Raw genomic sequence first — 16,664 nt, forward strand, 5'->3', positions numbered from 1 at the left:
TGCTCTCTGCTGTAGTACTTTGACAACTCGAAGTTTTATGCTGGAAGAGGATCTTTATAATGTAATTTCTGTATGAACTAGGAACAGACAATGCGTCACAAGAACTTGAATTACATCGCTATTTCGGCAGGGTACTCATACATACGCTGCATACATAGCTTCCAAAAACTACACAACCATAAACTAAAACCTCTCTACACTTTCTAAACTGCTTCGAAATTCAAATTTTTGAAAACAGAACGTCCCGCGTATTCCTCGTCACCTGGCAATACTTGGCGGCGGCGCGGCGCGGTGCGGCGAGGTGGCGGGCGGGCCGCCGCCGGGGGCACGGGTGGTGCGGCGGGAGGGGCGGTGGCGGCGGCGGCGGCGGGTAATTGGTTCGCGCCGCCCGAGGCGAGCCCGTAGTATCGCGCTTTAGCGACGGCGCCCTCCGGTGTCGGCCGCGCACTAGAGAGCCGTGGAGTCGCGGTGGGAATATATTGTTTTATCTTTTGATATTACTATAGAGGTCAGGTAAAATCTAGGTAGGTATAAAATACAAATGCATTAGGTGTACGTATGCAGTGTCCGATTTGTCCAATTGCCATCAGACACTCGCATCTTCTCTTAATCTCAATTCCTTAATCATAACGCCGGTAAGCATCTACACTCATTTTTCATCACAGATAGATTAAAGATCTCAGGTATAGATGCTAAATGGGGTCTGTTGACGTAAGGGCAACTTTCCACAGCAACACGGCGACATATATCTTGGCGTAGCCATGTATAATAGACACACGTAAAGCGATGGCTTCAATGCACCGAAAGACAATATACCTTCGAATAAGTGTTGCCCATTACCTCCTTAGTAGTCTGTCGTTGTAATTCGAATAATTGTATGCAGTGCTACTGTTCTTAACAGTACCCAAAGGTTAAAAAGGTATATTTCAGAGCTACGCTGATCATGCAGACATCATATTGGAAGTCTACAAATGATATATATACTAACCATCAATCCGATTAACTCATCAACAAAACTTAAAAAATAAATAAAGTTCAGTGTCGTCTCCACAGTTCTGTAGCTGTTTGTCAGGCGGTGCGGAGTTATAGCTATGTCACACGGCCACCGGCGCGCCACTTTATACATCCGACGCGGCCGCCACCGGCGCGGCGCGCGGCACACCTCGCACACACACATACTCAGGGTTGGCGAATGTATGAACTGAGTTCATATTTTCTACGTATTAATTTTCTACATTTTCATAGAATGTCGAAACAGGATTTGTGTGTGGCTAAGCCTGCGGTTGTTATGCCTTTAGACTATGGTTGGAACAAAATGTGTACTTTTTTTTATCCTTAATATTTCATTGTGAGTAGTACTTGTCGGTATACAGTTTGAAAAGTACCGCGTACTTTACCTTTTAAAGCGCTCCCTCTCTTCTATAAATACATAATCGCATCATAATTTACTTTTCTCACTATACCATGGTGTTAGTGCAAAACGTTTTTTGCACGTTGCAAAATATACTGGGAATTCCAATTCCACGCAATGGCGCTAAAACAGTTTTTCAAAATTCGAACTAACAGCCGTATTCAAAAACTATACCAAGAACGCACAGTACGCCCGAAGCTGTCTTTGGATTTGTTCAGCTTTGTTTATCTGACAGCGGACTGAAGCAAAGTCACATCTCAATATTAGCCAATCACAACGCCCCTGTCTACGCACTGCGAAGGCATACTGAAAGCACTGAGAAAACACAGCATTACGTTCCTAAGAAATTTGTAAATAGAGGCAAAAAATATACTCGCGTGACAACCCTACCACGCGAGTTACCCACGTACTGTATATAGGAAGCATAAAATATTCGGAAAAATACTTTCAACACTTGTTGGATGTGTAATAGATTGCGACGAAGGGATCGGTTGCAAATTGCTACTTATTTGATACGGGCTAGAAGGTTCTAGAAGGTATTTATAGCTTGTACCGGCCACCAGGAGAATAGTAAGGCCGTAGACACCCATAAACCGCCATATATAAAGAAACAGGCCAGTGTAACTACTGGACATAATAAGACTTAACATCTCATGTCTCATGCGTGCGCAGTGGAGTACCAAACAACACTTTTTGATTCAAGGTGTTGGATGTTTCTACTGTTTATGAGCGGTCGGCAAGCAAGCAGGCGAACGGCAAACTCGTCTCGTCATTCAAAGCAATAAAAGAAAGTCTTTTCGTTTGATAGCTACAACACATACACCCAGATATCTTAAACTAATAACTTCCTTTAGGTAAAATTTCATAGTTTTAACTAATAGAAAAGAAACACGGTTTTTAAATTGTAGATGGGGCTTCGTAAATCCCATTTCACGTATAAAACACGATAACAGGTTTTGGTGTTATGTGAGACGGTAACACCCCAGTCGAGCCGGGCAATCGCTGGTGTAAATGTGGCAACAGCACGCACTGCAGTTTCTTTTTATTCTATGTGATATCTATTATCAACATCATTATAGGTTTATTTCTCAGGTGGTGGGAAAGCTAGGCTCCACTATTTGTTAAGTAGTTCGTCCCAGCTCCGCAAGATATGGTAGAATCAAACATTACAAAATTGTTGAATCGATACGTTCGTGCGGCAAGAGAAGTAACGTAGCCATGGGCGTACCTAGAATCATTTACTAGGGGGGAGGCTAGTCTTAAACAAAAAGGTTCTGTGTACTTGGAGAATTGATCATTTTGGTCAAAAATGATATTAGTAGACTGATTCAAAATCCTTTGAAAAATATAAAAGAATATTTACCGTCGCAGCAGTGAATAAAGAATTAAAAACACAATAATCTATACATAATATAAAACAAAATCCCCAAAAACTGTCTGTCTGTATGCGATAGATTTTCTCAAAATCTACTAAACGTATTTTTGTACGGTTTTTACTAAAGGTTAGTGCAATTCTTGAGGAATATTTAGGTTAATAGTACATTACGGTAAATGTAAATTGGCTGAAATAAAACGATTACTATTGAAGAGGTCGCGTGGTTGTAGGCCGGCATTTACGCGGGAAAAAACTGTAATACAATGATTTCAAAGCGCGCGAAGCCGCGGGCACAGCTAGTAGTAATATAAGTACTTCAATATAAAACAAGTCAACATCATGTCCACGCGACAATTAGACTTACTCAGCAAGCTTTGTTATACAATTTTGGTATTTTCCAACGCGCGGGAACAGACTACAGAGCGGTCCCAGGTGCTCCAGAGCTCCCAGGCTTTCCTGGGGATGCCATCGAGCCTCGGGGCAGTGTTGTTACCCCACAGCCGAAACACTGTCGCCCGTATTTCCGCGGCATGCATTCATGGATTATTCATTATAGCATAAAATCTGCAAAACACTTTTATTTTATTGTCTAACACGTAAAAATAATAAATCAGCATCGGATGAGATGACCATCATTCATAGCTGTTCAAAACAGGATACACAAAACGCCAATACCAATAATCAAGTCTGACAAAGCAGAATGTCTGCCCACCCTCGTTCCACGGCAGTTATCAAGCGGATGCAGTCGTTAAGCCGCCGAGGGACAGTTAAACTCGGAACCGGCCCGAAATCCGCCATCTTGAATTAGGCTGGAATTATTGGTTGGTACGAATCAACAGAATTGGATATGTTGTCTTCAACTTGTGTAATGGCATACTAGATGTAGCTCGCGGCGTGGCCTGCGTGGAACGCCTTTCCTGTTGCAAAATTTGTTCTTAGAACATAGCTTAAGTTGGACTTTTGAAATAGTGAAGACTGAACTTTAAATCGTATTTTTGCTCATTGATATTTTATGTTTTGTTAATAAAAATTTCATAAACATATTTTAACTAAGATGTTTTTACTAATGGAAAATATAGACCTTACAGACTAGAATTCATTTGGCATACTCGGCTCATTTGCAACCATACTATGGGTTGGACGTTTTTGGGTATCAACGTCAAGTTGTCTTTAGGAACGCGTACTCAGGTGAGAAGGTGTTAAAAAAAATCAGCTGTCAAAATTCGTTACGACGACTTATATCATTTGAGATGGTGTTGATATCCATTTAATATAATATAATAAACTAATACTTGTAAGCTGTGGTTACATACTTGAAGAGCACAGAATTTGGCTAATATTGTATAGGTTTTATTTTGCTTGTTATTGTTACTGTGCATCATCTTCTGGTAATCCGAAACAATAAATAAATATATAGCGACGATCTTAAGATGCTGACTTTAATTTAACAGCCTCTTAGGTGATATCGCATTGCACAGCGGAACTGAGTTGCATCGATTAATTCAGCTCTTAGTAACGCTTTTCAATAGGAAACTTAACCCTTAAAGCATCTGTGTTTGCCGGCAAACATTCAGATGCTTCAAGGGTTAATAAAAGCCACCATATTAATAACAACTATCATAAACATAGGATAGCAAATTAGTCTGACATGATTCGAGAGCGGGACTACGCCCATATCTATCACAAATTCCTAAAAAAGTTTTTCTAATTCAATTTATCTCACAGAGGAAGTTGTACTTCAGGCAAGCCGGTCATTAAAGCTAAGCCTAACTCAAGCTAAAAAGCGAAAATTCATATATAAAATACCGCGATAAACAGTAAAATATTTTATTTCGATAAGCCTTTGTGAAATGAGCACATCAGTGGCCAAGTGGCCATATAATCCAATTCTTGCCGGCTTTTCCTTTTATGTAGTTTCTAATTATTATCAGAACGATTTGCAGACCGCAAACATGTATATTAATACCAATATGCTGAAAGGTTCCTGTTAGGAAAATTTCACTTTTCGCAACACATTTACCCATAAGACAGAAACAAACTGCTTAACCATGCGAAAAAACCACAGGAACATATTTAGCTATAAGTATCAGACTCTGCTTAACCCTACGGATAAATCACAGGAACATATTTAGCTATATCAGACCCTGCTTAACCCTACGGATAAACCACAGGAACATATTTAGCTATAAGTATCAGACTGTGCTTAACCCTACGGATAAACCACAGGAACATATTTAGCTATAAGTATCAGACTGTGCTTAACCCTACGGATAAACCACAGGAACATATTTAGCTATAAGTATCAGACTCTGCTTAACCCTACGAATAAACCACAGGAACATATTTAGCTATAAGTATCAGACTGTGCTTAATAACTCTACGGATAAACCACAGGAACATATTTAGCTATAAGCATCAGACTGTGCTTAACCCTACGGATAAACCACAGGAACATATTTAGCTATAAGTATCAGACTGTGCTTAATAACCCTACGAATAAACCACAGGAACATATTTAGCTATAAGCATCAGACTCTGCTTAACCCTACGAATAAACCACAGGAACATATTTAGCTATAAGTATCAGACTGTGCTTAATAACTCTACGGATAAACCACAGGAACATATTTAGCTATAAGCATCAGACTGTGCTTAACCCTACGGATAAACCACAGGAACATATTTAGCTATAAGTATCAGACTGTGCTTAATAACCCTACGAATAAACCACAGGAACATATTTAGCTATAAGCATCAGACTGCTTAACCCTACGGATAAACCACAGGAACATATTTAGCTATATCAGACCCTGCTTAACCCTACGAATAAACCACAGGAACATATTTAGCTATAAGCATCAGACTGCTTAACCCTACGGATAAACCACAGGAACATATTTAGCTATATCAGACCCTGCTTAACCCTACGAATAAACCACAGGAACATATTTAGCTATATCAGACCCTGCTTAACCCTACGGATAAACCACAGGAACATATTTAGCTATATCAGACCCTGCTTAACCCTACGAATAAACCACAGGAACATATTTAGCTATAAGCATCAGACTGCTTAACCCTACGGATAAACCACAGGAACATATTTAGCTATATCAGACCCTGCTTAACCCTACGAATAAACGCGTGAAGTTGCCACGATGTTTCAAGCTAACAGCTAACTAGGTCGGTACAGCTCGGATGCTGCACTCATAAAGCCTCTGATTAGACGTTTGAAATCCTGGGACAAGATAAAATGCTATTTTCATCGACATTTCTACGTAATTGATTTGGAAAGTTGGCGATGTTACTGATTTATGGTATTGTAAAATGAATATAGTATTGACCGGTTTTTTTAATATCTCGCAGTCAACTCCCAGGGATGCCTGTGAACGGTATACTGGTTTCTCTCGTCTTAGCGACGGGCCCTGGAGGATAGTTGAGAAGGAAGTGTTGGGGAAGGACAAGGGACCATCTTAGAATAGGCGGAGCGGAAGGCCAGGGAATGTACAGGAGTCGTAGGCCATAATGGGAATTTGGCAACCATGGTATACGAATTTTTTGTGCTTAGAGCAGCGACAAATGTCCCCCAGTTCACGGGCGTGCATTCGGTACGGAGATTAAGCGCTCAAGAATTGCCTCGGAGGGGGGGGGGGGCTGACCGATGTTGTGGTCACTCACTGTCAATAAGCTGAGTCCACTCCTGTAGCCTCTCAGCTCCGAATCATGTATATTTTATACTGGGTCATTTTGATATTGCATTTTTATGAAATCATATACTTATCTTGGAAATAACACTACAATGAGTTTAGGGGAGGCCTATGTTCAGCAGCGGACAGCTGTAGGCTGATGATGATGATGATTTAGTCGAACCGTAAATGTAAAAAAGTGTAAGTTTCGAACCAAATAAATATCAATAACTACTACGTCTAAGGGAATTTGTCACAGCGACATCACACTTTCAGTCAGAAATTCACTAATGCACACGCCATATTAGCACTAAACTACAACATTAGCAAAATCTTGACATAAGACGGTACTGCTTTATTACCAAAAGTCTCCTAGCATTTGTCATATTTAAAAGCACACATTATCAACCTTATACCATTACAATAAAGATGCTTACTCTTCAATCAATAACTCCTGTTTACAATAATAATAATACAATATGAACTTAATGACATTAATATTAAAACTAAATTTCGATTAAAGCACGCACGATCACAACGCGTGAAACGTGGACGTAAGGGCGCGTCCACACTGCTAAAGCAAACAGGGGCCAGTAGTGGAGTGTATAATCGGGCTGGCGCGCGGGGCCATTGTAAAAATGACGCCATAAATCGAGCCGGGCCGCTCCCGACGAGCGTTTGGCGCGGGCCGCCTCGTAAATTATACAGGCCGATGGCGGCCGTAGGGTTGCCGATGTTATAACTTGTTTTTGTGGATCTAGATGTACGGAGTTATGGGTTCCTGGTATGTCGATGTGTGGATTAAGGTTCGTAAGAAAATATTACTAAATAAACTTGCTTGTTAATTGATTACAACTGTTTTAATTATTGTGTAATTGTATGGAGTTATTATAACCTTACTCTGACACTTAACATACTTCAATGCAGTCCAAAAACGACCAATCGACTATCACATCGATTAACATGACCGTAGCCATTAAACACTTCCACACCAATTTCCTTATTAATGACAGTAATGCCATACACCTAGCTAGTAAGTACATACAAGTCCAGCTGTGGGCAAACCTTACAAAAATACAAAACTTCAAACCGCAATTCTACACATCTGGGGATTCTCGTACGCCTGAATAATATATGCGCGGTAACCCTGACACGAACCGACCGCGTACCGCCGGACAGGCTTTCACACGCGACTTGCTTTGTATTTGCGTCACATTTTCATTGTTGTTGACGTGCTGATAGGTTATTGTGAACTAGACTTGTGGGTTCAGTGCCCGCAGTATTCTGTGAGTGAGTGGGATTTCGTACACATTCGTGTCCCAGTGGCAAAGGGTCCGTATAACTCGATTCTGGCTTACCTATATGTAGAATATATTATCATCGGAACGGTTCAGACCTAATTTATGCATCATCAGTCGCAGGATGTCCACTGCTGAACATGGGCATTCCTCAGATTTCCAGATCGCCCTGGAAGCGGCCCGTATTGAGAAATCTCCTGCGACTTGTATGAGGTCATATGTCCACTTGTGGGTGGACGTCCGACGCTACGCTTGCCAGTTCGTGGCCTCAACTCTAGAACCTTCTTGCTCCATCGGCCATCAGTTCCGTGAGCTATGCGCCCTGTACACTACCACTTCAGCTTGCTAATCCTATGGGCTATGTCAGTCTTTCTTCTACGGATATTCTCATTTCTGATTCGCATCCTCATTTATACATATTAGTATCTACATGTTGTGTCGGGTTCCCTGACGGAAAATTTCGCTTTTCGCCACTATGTTTGTTGGTGTTAGACATCAGTTTAAACAGATTTAGAGATCAATAAATTTCCTCTACATTTATAATGAGCAACTTGAGCACACTACCATGTGGTAGGAGATTTTTTGTACTAACTTACATGTTGTTTGCCAGCAATATATTATAGAATTGACGAGCACACATATGTACTTTTAAAAAGTAGTAGAAATAGTATAGAGTCGTCAGTCGATAGGAATCTGACGGACCGTTTAGTTTTTGAGAGTAACAGTCACTGTAACTTTAGTTAAAAGTTACGTTTGCGGTGTGGCCATTTTCATGGCTTTTACTTTAGTTGTTACTTGTACAATACATGAAGAAACTTAAAGTCAGTTGTCGATATTATAACGAATCTTACCTTTCAATGAGCCCAAAAACTGCCTAGACCTGTCATCAAACCGTTTCCCAAGCCGTATAGTAAACAGGTAACTCAAATAACTGAATCTCATGGAGTCTGAACAATTTTTATTTCCTAATTTTACCTTAGCAACGATACAAATAGGTTTATAGAACAACTATAAGGTCTTTTAATCTTAAAACTCTTTGGTCTTTAAAAATCCAAGAAGGACGTACAAACAGACAGCAACTCAACTTAGTATTTTTTTTTTATAAATAAATTAAACCGTACCAGGCTAACATAACTTCTACAGAATCCTTTAGAGATTTTACAAAGTACAAGTGAAATAGCTCGGAATATCACGCGCGTGCTAACCCTAGCGGGAGTGGCGCGGCGTGCGGTCCGACCACGTATGGACGTGGCCGGCGGACAAGCTTTAACACGTGACTTCTCTCTAGTTTCGTGTTTCTGTATACTTGGTAGCAATAGATCAATTTTACTAGAATAATATCGGTATTTCGAGTTACATTCGATTGTTTGAAGAATTTATTGAAAGGTATTATAGGTGACTTTTACGACGAGACATAAGTATAGCAATCTGTAAAGTAGAAAATTAAAGCAGTAACATAGCCACTATTTTAGTCTGTATCATTCGATAAATTTGTTAAGCTTTTCAATCACTTAGGAATTTGATTTTATAAAAAACTCTTTTGTTTTAAACAAACATCACTAATCCCTACCAATCGATAGAAAATATCGATACTCAATGAAACATCGAAAAAAATATTTGTATTTCAAAATTGTTCCAAATTTAAAACACATTTCTGTATACGTGACTGGCGGGCGAGCTCGCGTCGCACCGCGCACGTATTTTTGCTTATATTTTTATTTTAGCGGTTGTAAGCGATTCGAGGCATGCCTCGCCGAGGGCAGCACTCCAACTCACCCCGCGTTGTGTTAGGTGTGATGACGCGGAATAATTTAATTGCCGCGACGACGACTGCATCCGCCATTCGGTGAGGTGTTTTTTTATGTACGTTTTCTGTTTTACCCGCTTTGGTGATTATGAGAAATGGTGAAGATATTTTTTATTTTATGTCGGATGTACGGGCATCTAATATATTAGTGAAGCGAAGACATCGTGTTTCTTTTATTTCTGTATTATATTATAAGTATAGAAGTCGCTATATTTACAAATGGAGTGAACTCTAGAATACAAATATACTTTCTCACATAAGTACTACTTCTATATTACAATCCGAAGCCGTTCGAAGCTCTGGTATCCCAAAGGTCTGTGCTAATAAGCGTTTAATTCAGGGCAAAAAACTCAGCCGGCCGGTCCGCCGTCGGCCGCGCGGCATTCATTTTAATCAAGCCCGTCACTGGCCGGCCCGATCGCCTGATGAATTATACCTGTGCGGCTTTTGTTTTATTAATGTTGCCCACGCGGCCGCGCCACACGCCCATACCTGTTCTATATTTGAATTATCTGCGTTCGATTTTAAAATTTGGATTTGGAATCAATAGTGGAGCGTCACTATCGATTGATAGCATCGATGTGTCGAATCAAAGGGTCACAACCACAATTCATTTTGGTTATTTTTCTACGTATTTTCTAAGAAAATAATATGATGGCGTAAAGATGAACCGACCTCATTATAGACGCGTCTTCTGCGATAATATAAATCAAATAAATTAATGAATAGCATCTAGCTAACTACTATGACAGACTTTATGAAGGTTTTTTTTAAGTAAACTCAGAAACTGCTGAATATTTCTCTCATTCGTTGATCAGATGACACAGTTTACTGGTGGTAGAATATATTCTATTTCTGCCCGGATAGTGACCACCGTACACAAGGTGTTAAAACCCGCCATAGTGGCCCACGTAAGTGTAACTGATGGTAAACAATACGACCGCCCATAAACAGCAGAAACACCATACACCTTGAATTACAAAGTATTGTTTGGTATTCCACTGCGCTCGCCATCCTGAGACATTAGATGTTAAGTCTTATGTCCAGTAGTTACACTGGCTAGTTCTTCAAACCGGAACACAACAGTGACTACACACTGTTGCTTGCCGGTACCAATAGACATTGATGTGGTACCTACCCAGGCGGACCCTCACATATGAGACTGACCAGAAAACTTCTACATCTATGTTCCATTAGGAAGTCTTTGTAAGGAAAAAAAAACTCAATTTTAAACTATAGATACGTCAGTTAAACGGTAACTAGCGTACACCCAACGCATCGTCAACGCATCGCAACGTCATCGATCGGTTATCGCGCTGATTGATGCCGAGTCCCCGTTTTAAATACCGGGAACTTGGGGGTTAGTTTTGGGTTGATACTAATAATAATAATATCAGCCCTGTATTATATACTTGCCCACTGCTGAGCACGGGCCTCCTCTACTACTGAGAGGGATTAGGCCTTAGTCCACCACGCTGGCCTAGTGCGGATTGGTAGACTTCACACACCTTCGAAATTCCTATAGAGAACTTCTCAGATGTGCAGGTTTCCTCACGATTAAAAATTTCGTTGAAATAGATTCGATCGCGGCGTGTTTTAGTATGATGTACTAAACAAGCGGCTATAACCTAGTTCGGAGTTGACTGCTAAGACGAATGTCCGCAGGTTCAAAACCCAAGGGCGCGCACCTCTGATTTTACTAAAGCATCATACTAAACATCGCAAGTAAATCTACACACCTGAGAAGTTCTCTATAAGAATTTTGAGGGTATGTGAAGTCTACCAACCCGCACTAGGCCAGCGTGGTGGACTAAGGCCTAACCCTCTCAGTGGTAGAGGAGGCCCTTGCCCGGCAGTGAGACAGCTTAATGACTGATATTCAGTATACAGTTAATAATCTGACCAGGACTACAGAAGTATGAGTAGATTATTTTATGCCTACGAAAGATAAAGCAGGATAAATTTGGATATCGATTGGTATTTTTTAAAGCATGGGTAAATGACAATTGGTACACCCATTGGTAAGTAATCTCTGCAGTCCATAAACAATGTTGTTCATCACAGAGAGATCTCTTGATGCGTTGTCGCTATGTCTGTTACTTGGAATGTTACTCCCGAAGGTCGATTAATCAGAAGCAGAAATTCTATTCTCAAGTAGTTATAGATTGTTATCGTGAAATTAAAATGGGACGATTCCGCAGCTATGCGAAATTCTACGGGAAAATAATTATTTGTATCAGACCACTGGGTTTAATCGTTTAATAAAATATTGAGGTTGACAAAGTTGCATCAGCCGGCAACAATAGGAAGCAAATAAAAAGGAGAAAGGACAATACAATCTTCTGTGGCAACCCTAACCTAAAGCCACGATGGTGGCCGACCATTGTCCTGTACCATCACCGCTCGAATATAAATCGCGCGTTAAGTTCGTTTAGCATTTCACGCGCCTCCGCTCTACCCGCGCTGTATAATGAATAGAACTAAGTCAAGAGGTAGGGGAGATGTTCATTGTACCTCGAATGTTATGTCATCCTGGTAGCTAAATATAGATTTGTTTTTTTTTTTGCACAAAATGGCGACAAAACAACAAGGAACTCTACACCATAGACTACACACAATGCAGTATTTTGTAATCGGTTCTTGTACAAACATTGAGTTGCACACTCTCATAATTTTAGAAATGCACTTAACATTACTAACAGTAGGATACATTATGTATAAATAATTGACTTAGTTCGTGTCCATTAATTTTTAACTAACTTTAAAAACGAAAGAGGTCTCAATAGTTGACTTTTTTCGTCGAATATCTGACAAATTAAATCATTAATGACTATTTGTGTAATTAATATTTTTCTTCACAAATGTCGCAAATAACCGTAAGTAACTTCAAATGAGAATTCAAAGTGGACCTTACTACTAGTACTGTGCTACTACTGTACCGGTGTTTGAACTAGCTGATTCATTCCACGGATTTGCGAAGTCCACTCGCGAATTGATGCTGTCAACGGCGATACGCTAACCGATTCTGATGACATTCGGTTGAAAGACAAAAGTCATTCCGTCAATTTGTTATTCCGCGTAAACAAACTGACCATTCAAAACTACGATAACATAGCGAACGGCTTGAATCAGTCTGAAGTGACTTTAACTAAATTCAGCAGTATATCATCATGCCGTCAAGCATCAAGCAGTTGCAAGACTTGTCTTTAACAGCAGAAAACTGGGCCTAGAAGGAAAGAACTTTTAGATGTTTGATAAGATACCTTTACAAGTCAGACTAGTCTAGATATTTTGCTGCGTTCATCATTATTGTTTGATAACACAAGTGAAATATTATTTCTGTTGGTAATGGATAACTTCTTATTTTCTCCTTTTTACTTTTTCAAACTAAAGTGATAACGTAAAAACATCACCAGGGCACCATGAGACCAGAAGAGGAAAAATTAAAATTAAAAACCACCCGAGGACAACAAAAACTTTTTAAAACCAAATACGCTTTCCGCTGCTGTTCTGTTTATTCAAACTTTTACTCAACTACTCTAAATAACAACGGAATGTGTTTGCTCTTTTGCCCCAACGTTGGATCAAACTTCCCACTCGGCTTATGTGAGTATAATTTAAAAATGTTTGTATTTTTGACTGATGGAACAGACATTATCAAAGTTCATAAATAACAGAGATCTATGAAACAATTCTCTTGGTTACCATTACTAGTTACTTCAATTAATAATTATATGTAGTATTTTAAATGCGAAGTTCCTCAAAAGCCGTCAACCACGACTCCAACCTGTCTCATCCTTATGGAAACACTCCACAAACTCCCTCATCCTTAATATTAAGTTAGTAGGATACCCTTCTGGCACCAGGAAATACTCTTAACCCTATATCGGCCTTCCTCTATGATCTAAATACGATTTGCCAAGAATTTAACTTCAAAGGTTTAAGTTTGTTAGCCTTATAAAACCTAAGTTACTGTTTTTTTTATACTGGCTCGCAACGTGATCCTACTGCTCCTGATGGTAAGTGGAGAGGTCTAATAGTCGATTGACAAGAGATGATTACCCGTCGGCAGTCGACACAATTATGCCGGCCTGTTGCCGGATATATACAGGCTGATCCCGGAACGCGACACTTACGTGGGCCACTATGGCGGGTTTTAACACCTTGTGTAAAATGGTCGCTATCCGCACGGATATAAAATATATCCTACCACCAGAATTACCAACATCTGAACAAATTCAAAAGTTCAAATCGCCTATACGCGTTAAGTTTTATTGATTTGTTTTTGTGCTAAATAGCTTTTATATTATTTTTGTTAACAATAAATGATAAGAATTAAAAAAAGTAAATGTTCAGCTATTTATGTGGATGACTATCATATAGCTATATACGGTTATCGCTATCCGGGCGGATATAAAATATATCCTACCGACAGCATACAATAGAAAGCGTAATGCCAGACCCAAAAAATAATAATAAAAATAATTGTAGAAGAGATACCAGTAATCATCACCTTTTTTAAGCGACTTCAAAAAAGGAGGTTCTCAATTCGACAGTATGTTTTTTTTGGTTCTTAAAACTAAAACCTAAGAAGCGAAATGGGCGTGCATTTATTGAACCGCGACCTGTCCGATAACTTATCTATGATCGGAATGTTTGCCGGCAAACATGACAGCTACATGACATTACGCGTGTCACGGAAAAATAACCTTATTATGTAGTAAATCTATACTATTATATAATGCTGAAGAGTTTGTTTGTTTATTTGAACGCGCTAATCTCAGGAACTACCGGGTCAAACTGAAAAAATATTTTTGTGTTGGATAGCTCTTTGATCGTGGAGTGCTATATAATATATAAATATATTAAACTGAAGAGTTTGAACGCGCTAATCTCATAAATAACTTATCCAGTTTTGATTTTTTCTTCATTAATATGAAGCTATACTTCTGCTATAGCTTACTTTTATCCCTTGAAAATATTTATCCCGGAAAATCTATACTAGCACATAAAGCTGATGGGTTTGTTTGAACACGCTAATCTCAGGAACTACTGGTTCGAATTGAGAAATTATTTTAGTGTCCGATAGCCCATTTATCGAGGAAGGTTGTAGGCGATATAACATCACGCTTTGACCAATAGGAGCTGAGTATGAATGATAAATGTTGCACTCTCACGCGCGCCGTACCGCGAGCAAAAGCTGATTAATATAACCCACCACGACATCCATGGTAGAATATTCTGGGTATTGCCGAGTTTTGTATTTGTCCCTAAACAGTATTCCTGTTTGAACGGCATCGTAGTAAATTGGGCATAGGTGAAACTTTAGTCCACACTATTGTAGCATTAGTGCAGCATTATTCAAGCATTTAAAATGATTAACGATCGTTGTTGTGCCTGAAGTAAAGTTTATTGACTATAGTTGTTGATTAATGTAAGTACTAGCAAGTTCTTGCGGCAACATTGCACAAAAACTTGCAGATATGTTTACTAGCGACAATATTTCAATTGTTTTATACGCATACAACTTTCCGCAAATTCTGCAACCTTCCGCATTTGCAGTCAGTTAACCGTGTGTGGGAAAAATTGTTTACAAAAGTGTTACTTCTGCAAGTCTTCTACAATCTAAACCTGATTATTCCTAAGTACTTAATAATTAAACCTACCTTCAAAGGTGGAGTGGGAATGTAAAGCGGCGGGTCGTTCTGCGAGCCGGTGTAGATCTCCTGTCCGTCCGCGCCCCGCGCGCACCCCTCCGCGTCCACCACGCTGTACCGGCACACGATCCCGTCCGCCGGCTTCGCTTCGTAGCCCGGCGGCTTGCCCACATGGAATCCCTTCGCCTTCACCCAAAACCGGAACTTGGAACTGTCTGAACTGTTGCATTCTTCGCCACGCAACGTTCGAAGGATGCGCGCGTATTTCTTCAACGTCACTGTCTTTGTTTTGGCGAGGTCTCCGTAAGTCTGTATCACCCAGGGCTGGTATGTGGAGAACAAGTCGAGCTTGGGGTCCCCAGTCTGTATCTTTGGGCGTTTGTTGTTGTTCTGCTCGTTTTTCTTGTCGTTTTTCGAACTGCTAGGCGTCGATTTTCGTTTCGACGGTTTTTTTGGTGTTTTCTCCGGTATCGCTTCTTGAGTCAACTTCTTGCGGAGTCCGCGGTCACTGATCATCGCCGCCGCCATTGTCACTTCACTAGTTCATTTTCACTTTTATATTTGCGCGAAGTTGGGCAAAGTAACTTCTGGCAAGTTTGTAGGGCCGGAAAGTTTGCCCGCGAGGGCGCCCTTTCGCGCTGTTTTCTGATCACAACTGTTCCCCTGCCGGCTGCGGGTTAGCAACTTTGCCGGTGATCGATCTTTGCTTTTGTATTAGTTGTTGCGGCTAGTTTTAGCTATAGAATGCTTGTCTAAAGGCTATTGAGTACGCTGGGTGGTGGTCACAATTAAAATTGCTATAGCTTGACAGTTATTTAAAAAGTTGAAATGATTTTTGCTATTTATCGTTAACTAGTAATTTTCTACTAGACCTATACGTACATAGAAACTCTTATATTATAGTAATTGTATGACAGCTAGACAGAAACAAAATACGCGGGATACGTATCAAAAATAAACTTAAACAAGCAAATGGTTAATCCTCAAATAAATAAAGAAATAAAACAAAAAATAAAGTAAAACAAATCCACGAAACTGTACGCCAAATGCCGACGGAAAGCTGCATGGGAAATGTTTCTTAACTTTACAGTAAAAATAAATTAATTAAAACCTATCCTGGATCATAAATGCATTCTATATCCAAAACTAACCAAAACAGCCAGTTACAAGTTTATAAAAAATGGCAAATAAAATATAAAATAGAAATAAAAAACGAACCGGCAAAAGTCAGTCGAAATATGTTTCGAATTAATTTAATTTAAATCGAAAATAGAATTCGAAATTTAAAGTTGCAAAACAAAAAAAGTACCGGTAAAATAGTGAACAGCGCACGCCTTCGGGACGTCCCGTACGGAGTTCGCGTCCCAATATTGAGCAACGCGACGTAGCTCCCACAAAAACGGCCGCTCGCAACCGCGCGCGCGGTATAC

General features: G+C 39.9%; 1 protein-coding gene across 1 annotated transcript in view; it reads right to left on the bottom strand.

The window, feature by feature from the left end:
• Positions 1 to 16,444, bottom strand: part of LOC115444501 — an 82,950-nt gene extending 66,506 nt beyond the window's left edge. Inside the window, exon 1 of the mRNA XM_037442215.1 lies at positions 15,244 to 16,444. Within this exon, the coding sequence (XP_037298112.1) occupies positions 15,244 to 15,762 (519 nt within the window). The 5' untranslated portion in view covers positions 15,763 to 16,444. The remainder of the gene's footprint in view (positions 1 to 15,243) is intronic.
• Between the last annotated feature and the right edge of the window lie 220 nt (positions 16,445 to 16,664).

Source organism: Manduca sexta, chromosome 4, assembly GCF_014839805.1.
Source record: "Manduca sexta isolate Smith_Timp_Sample1 chromosome 4, JHU_Msex_v1.0, whole genome shotgun sequence".
NCBI lineage: Eukaryota > Metazoa > Arthropoda > Insecta > Lepidoptera > Sphingidae > Manduca > Manduca sexta.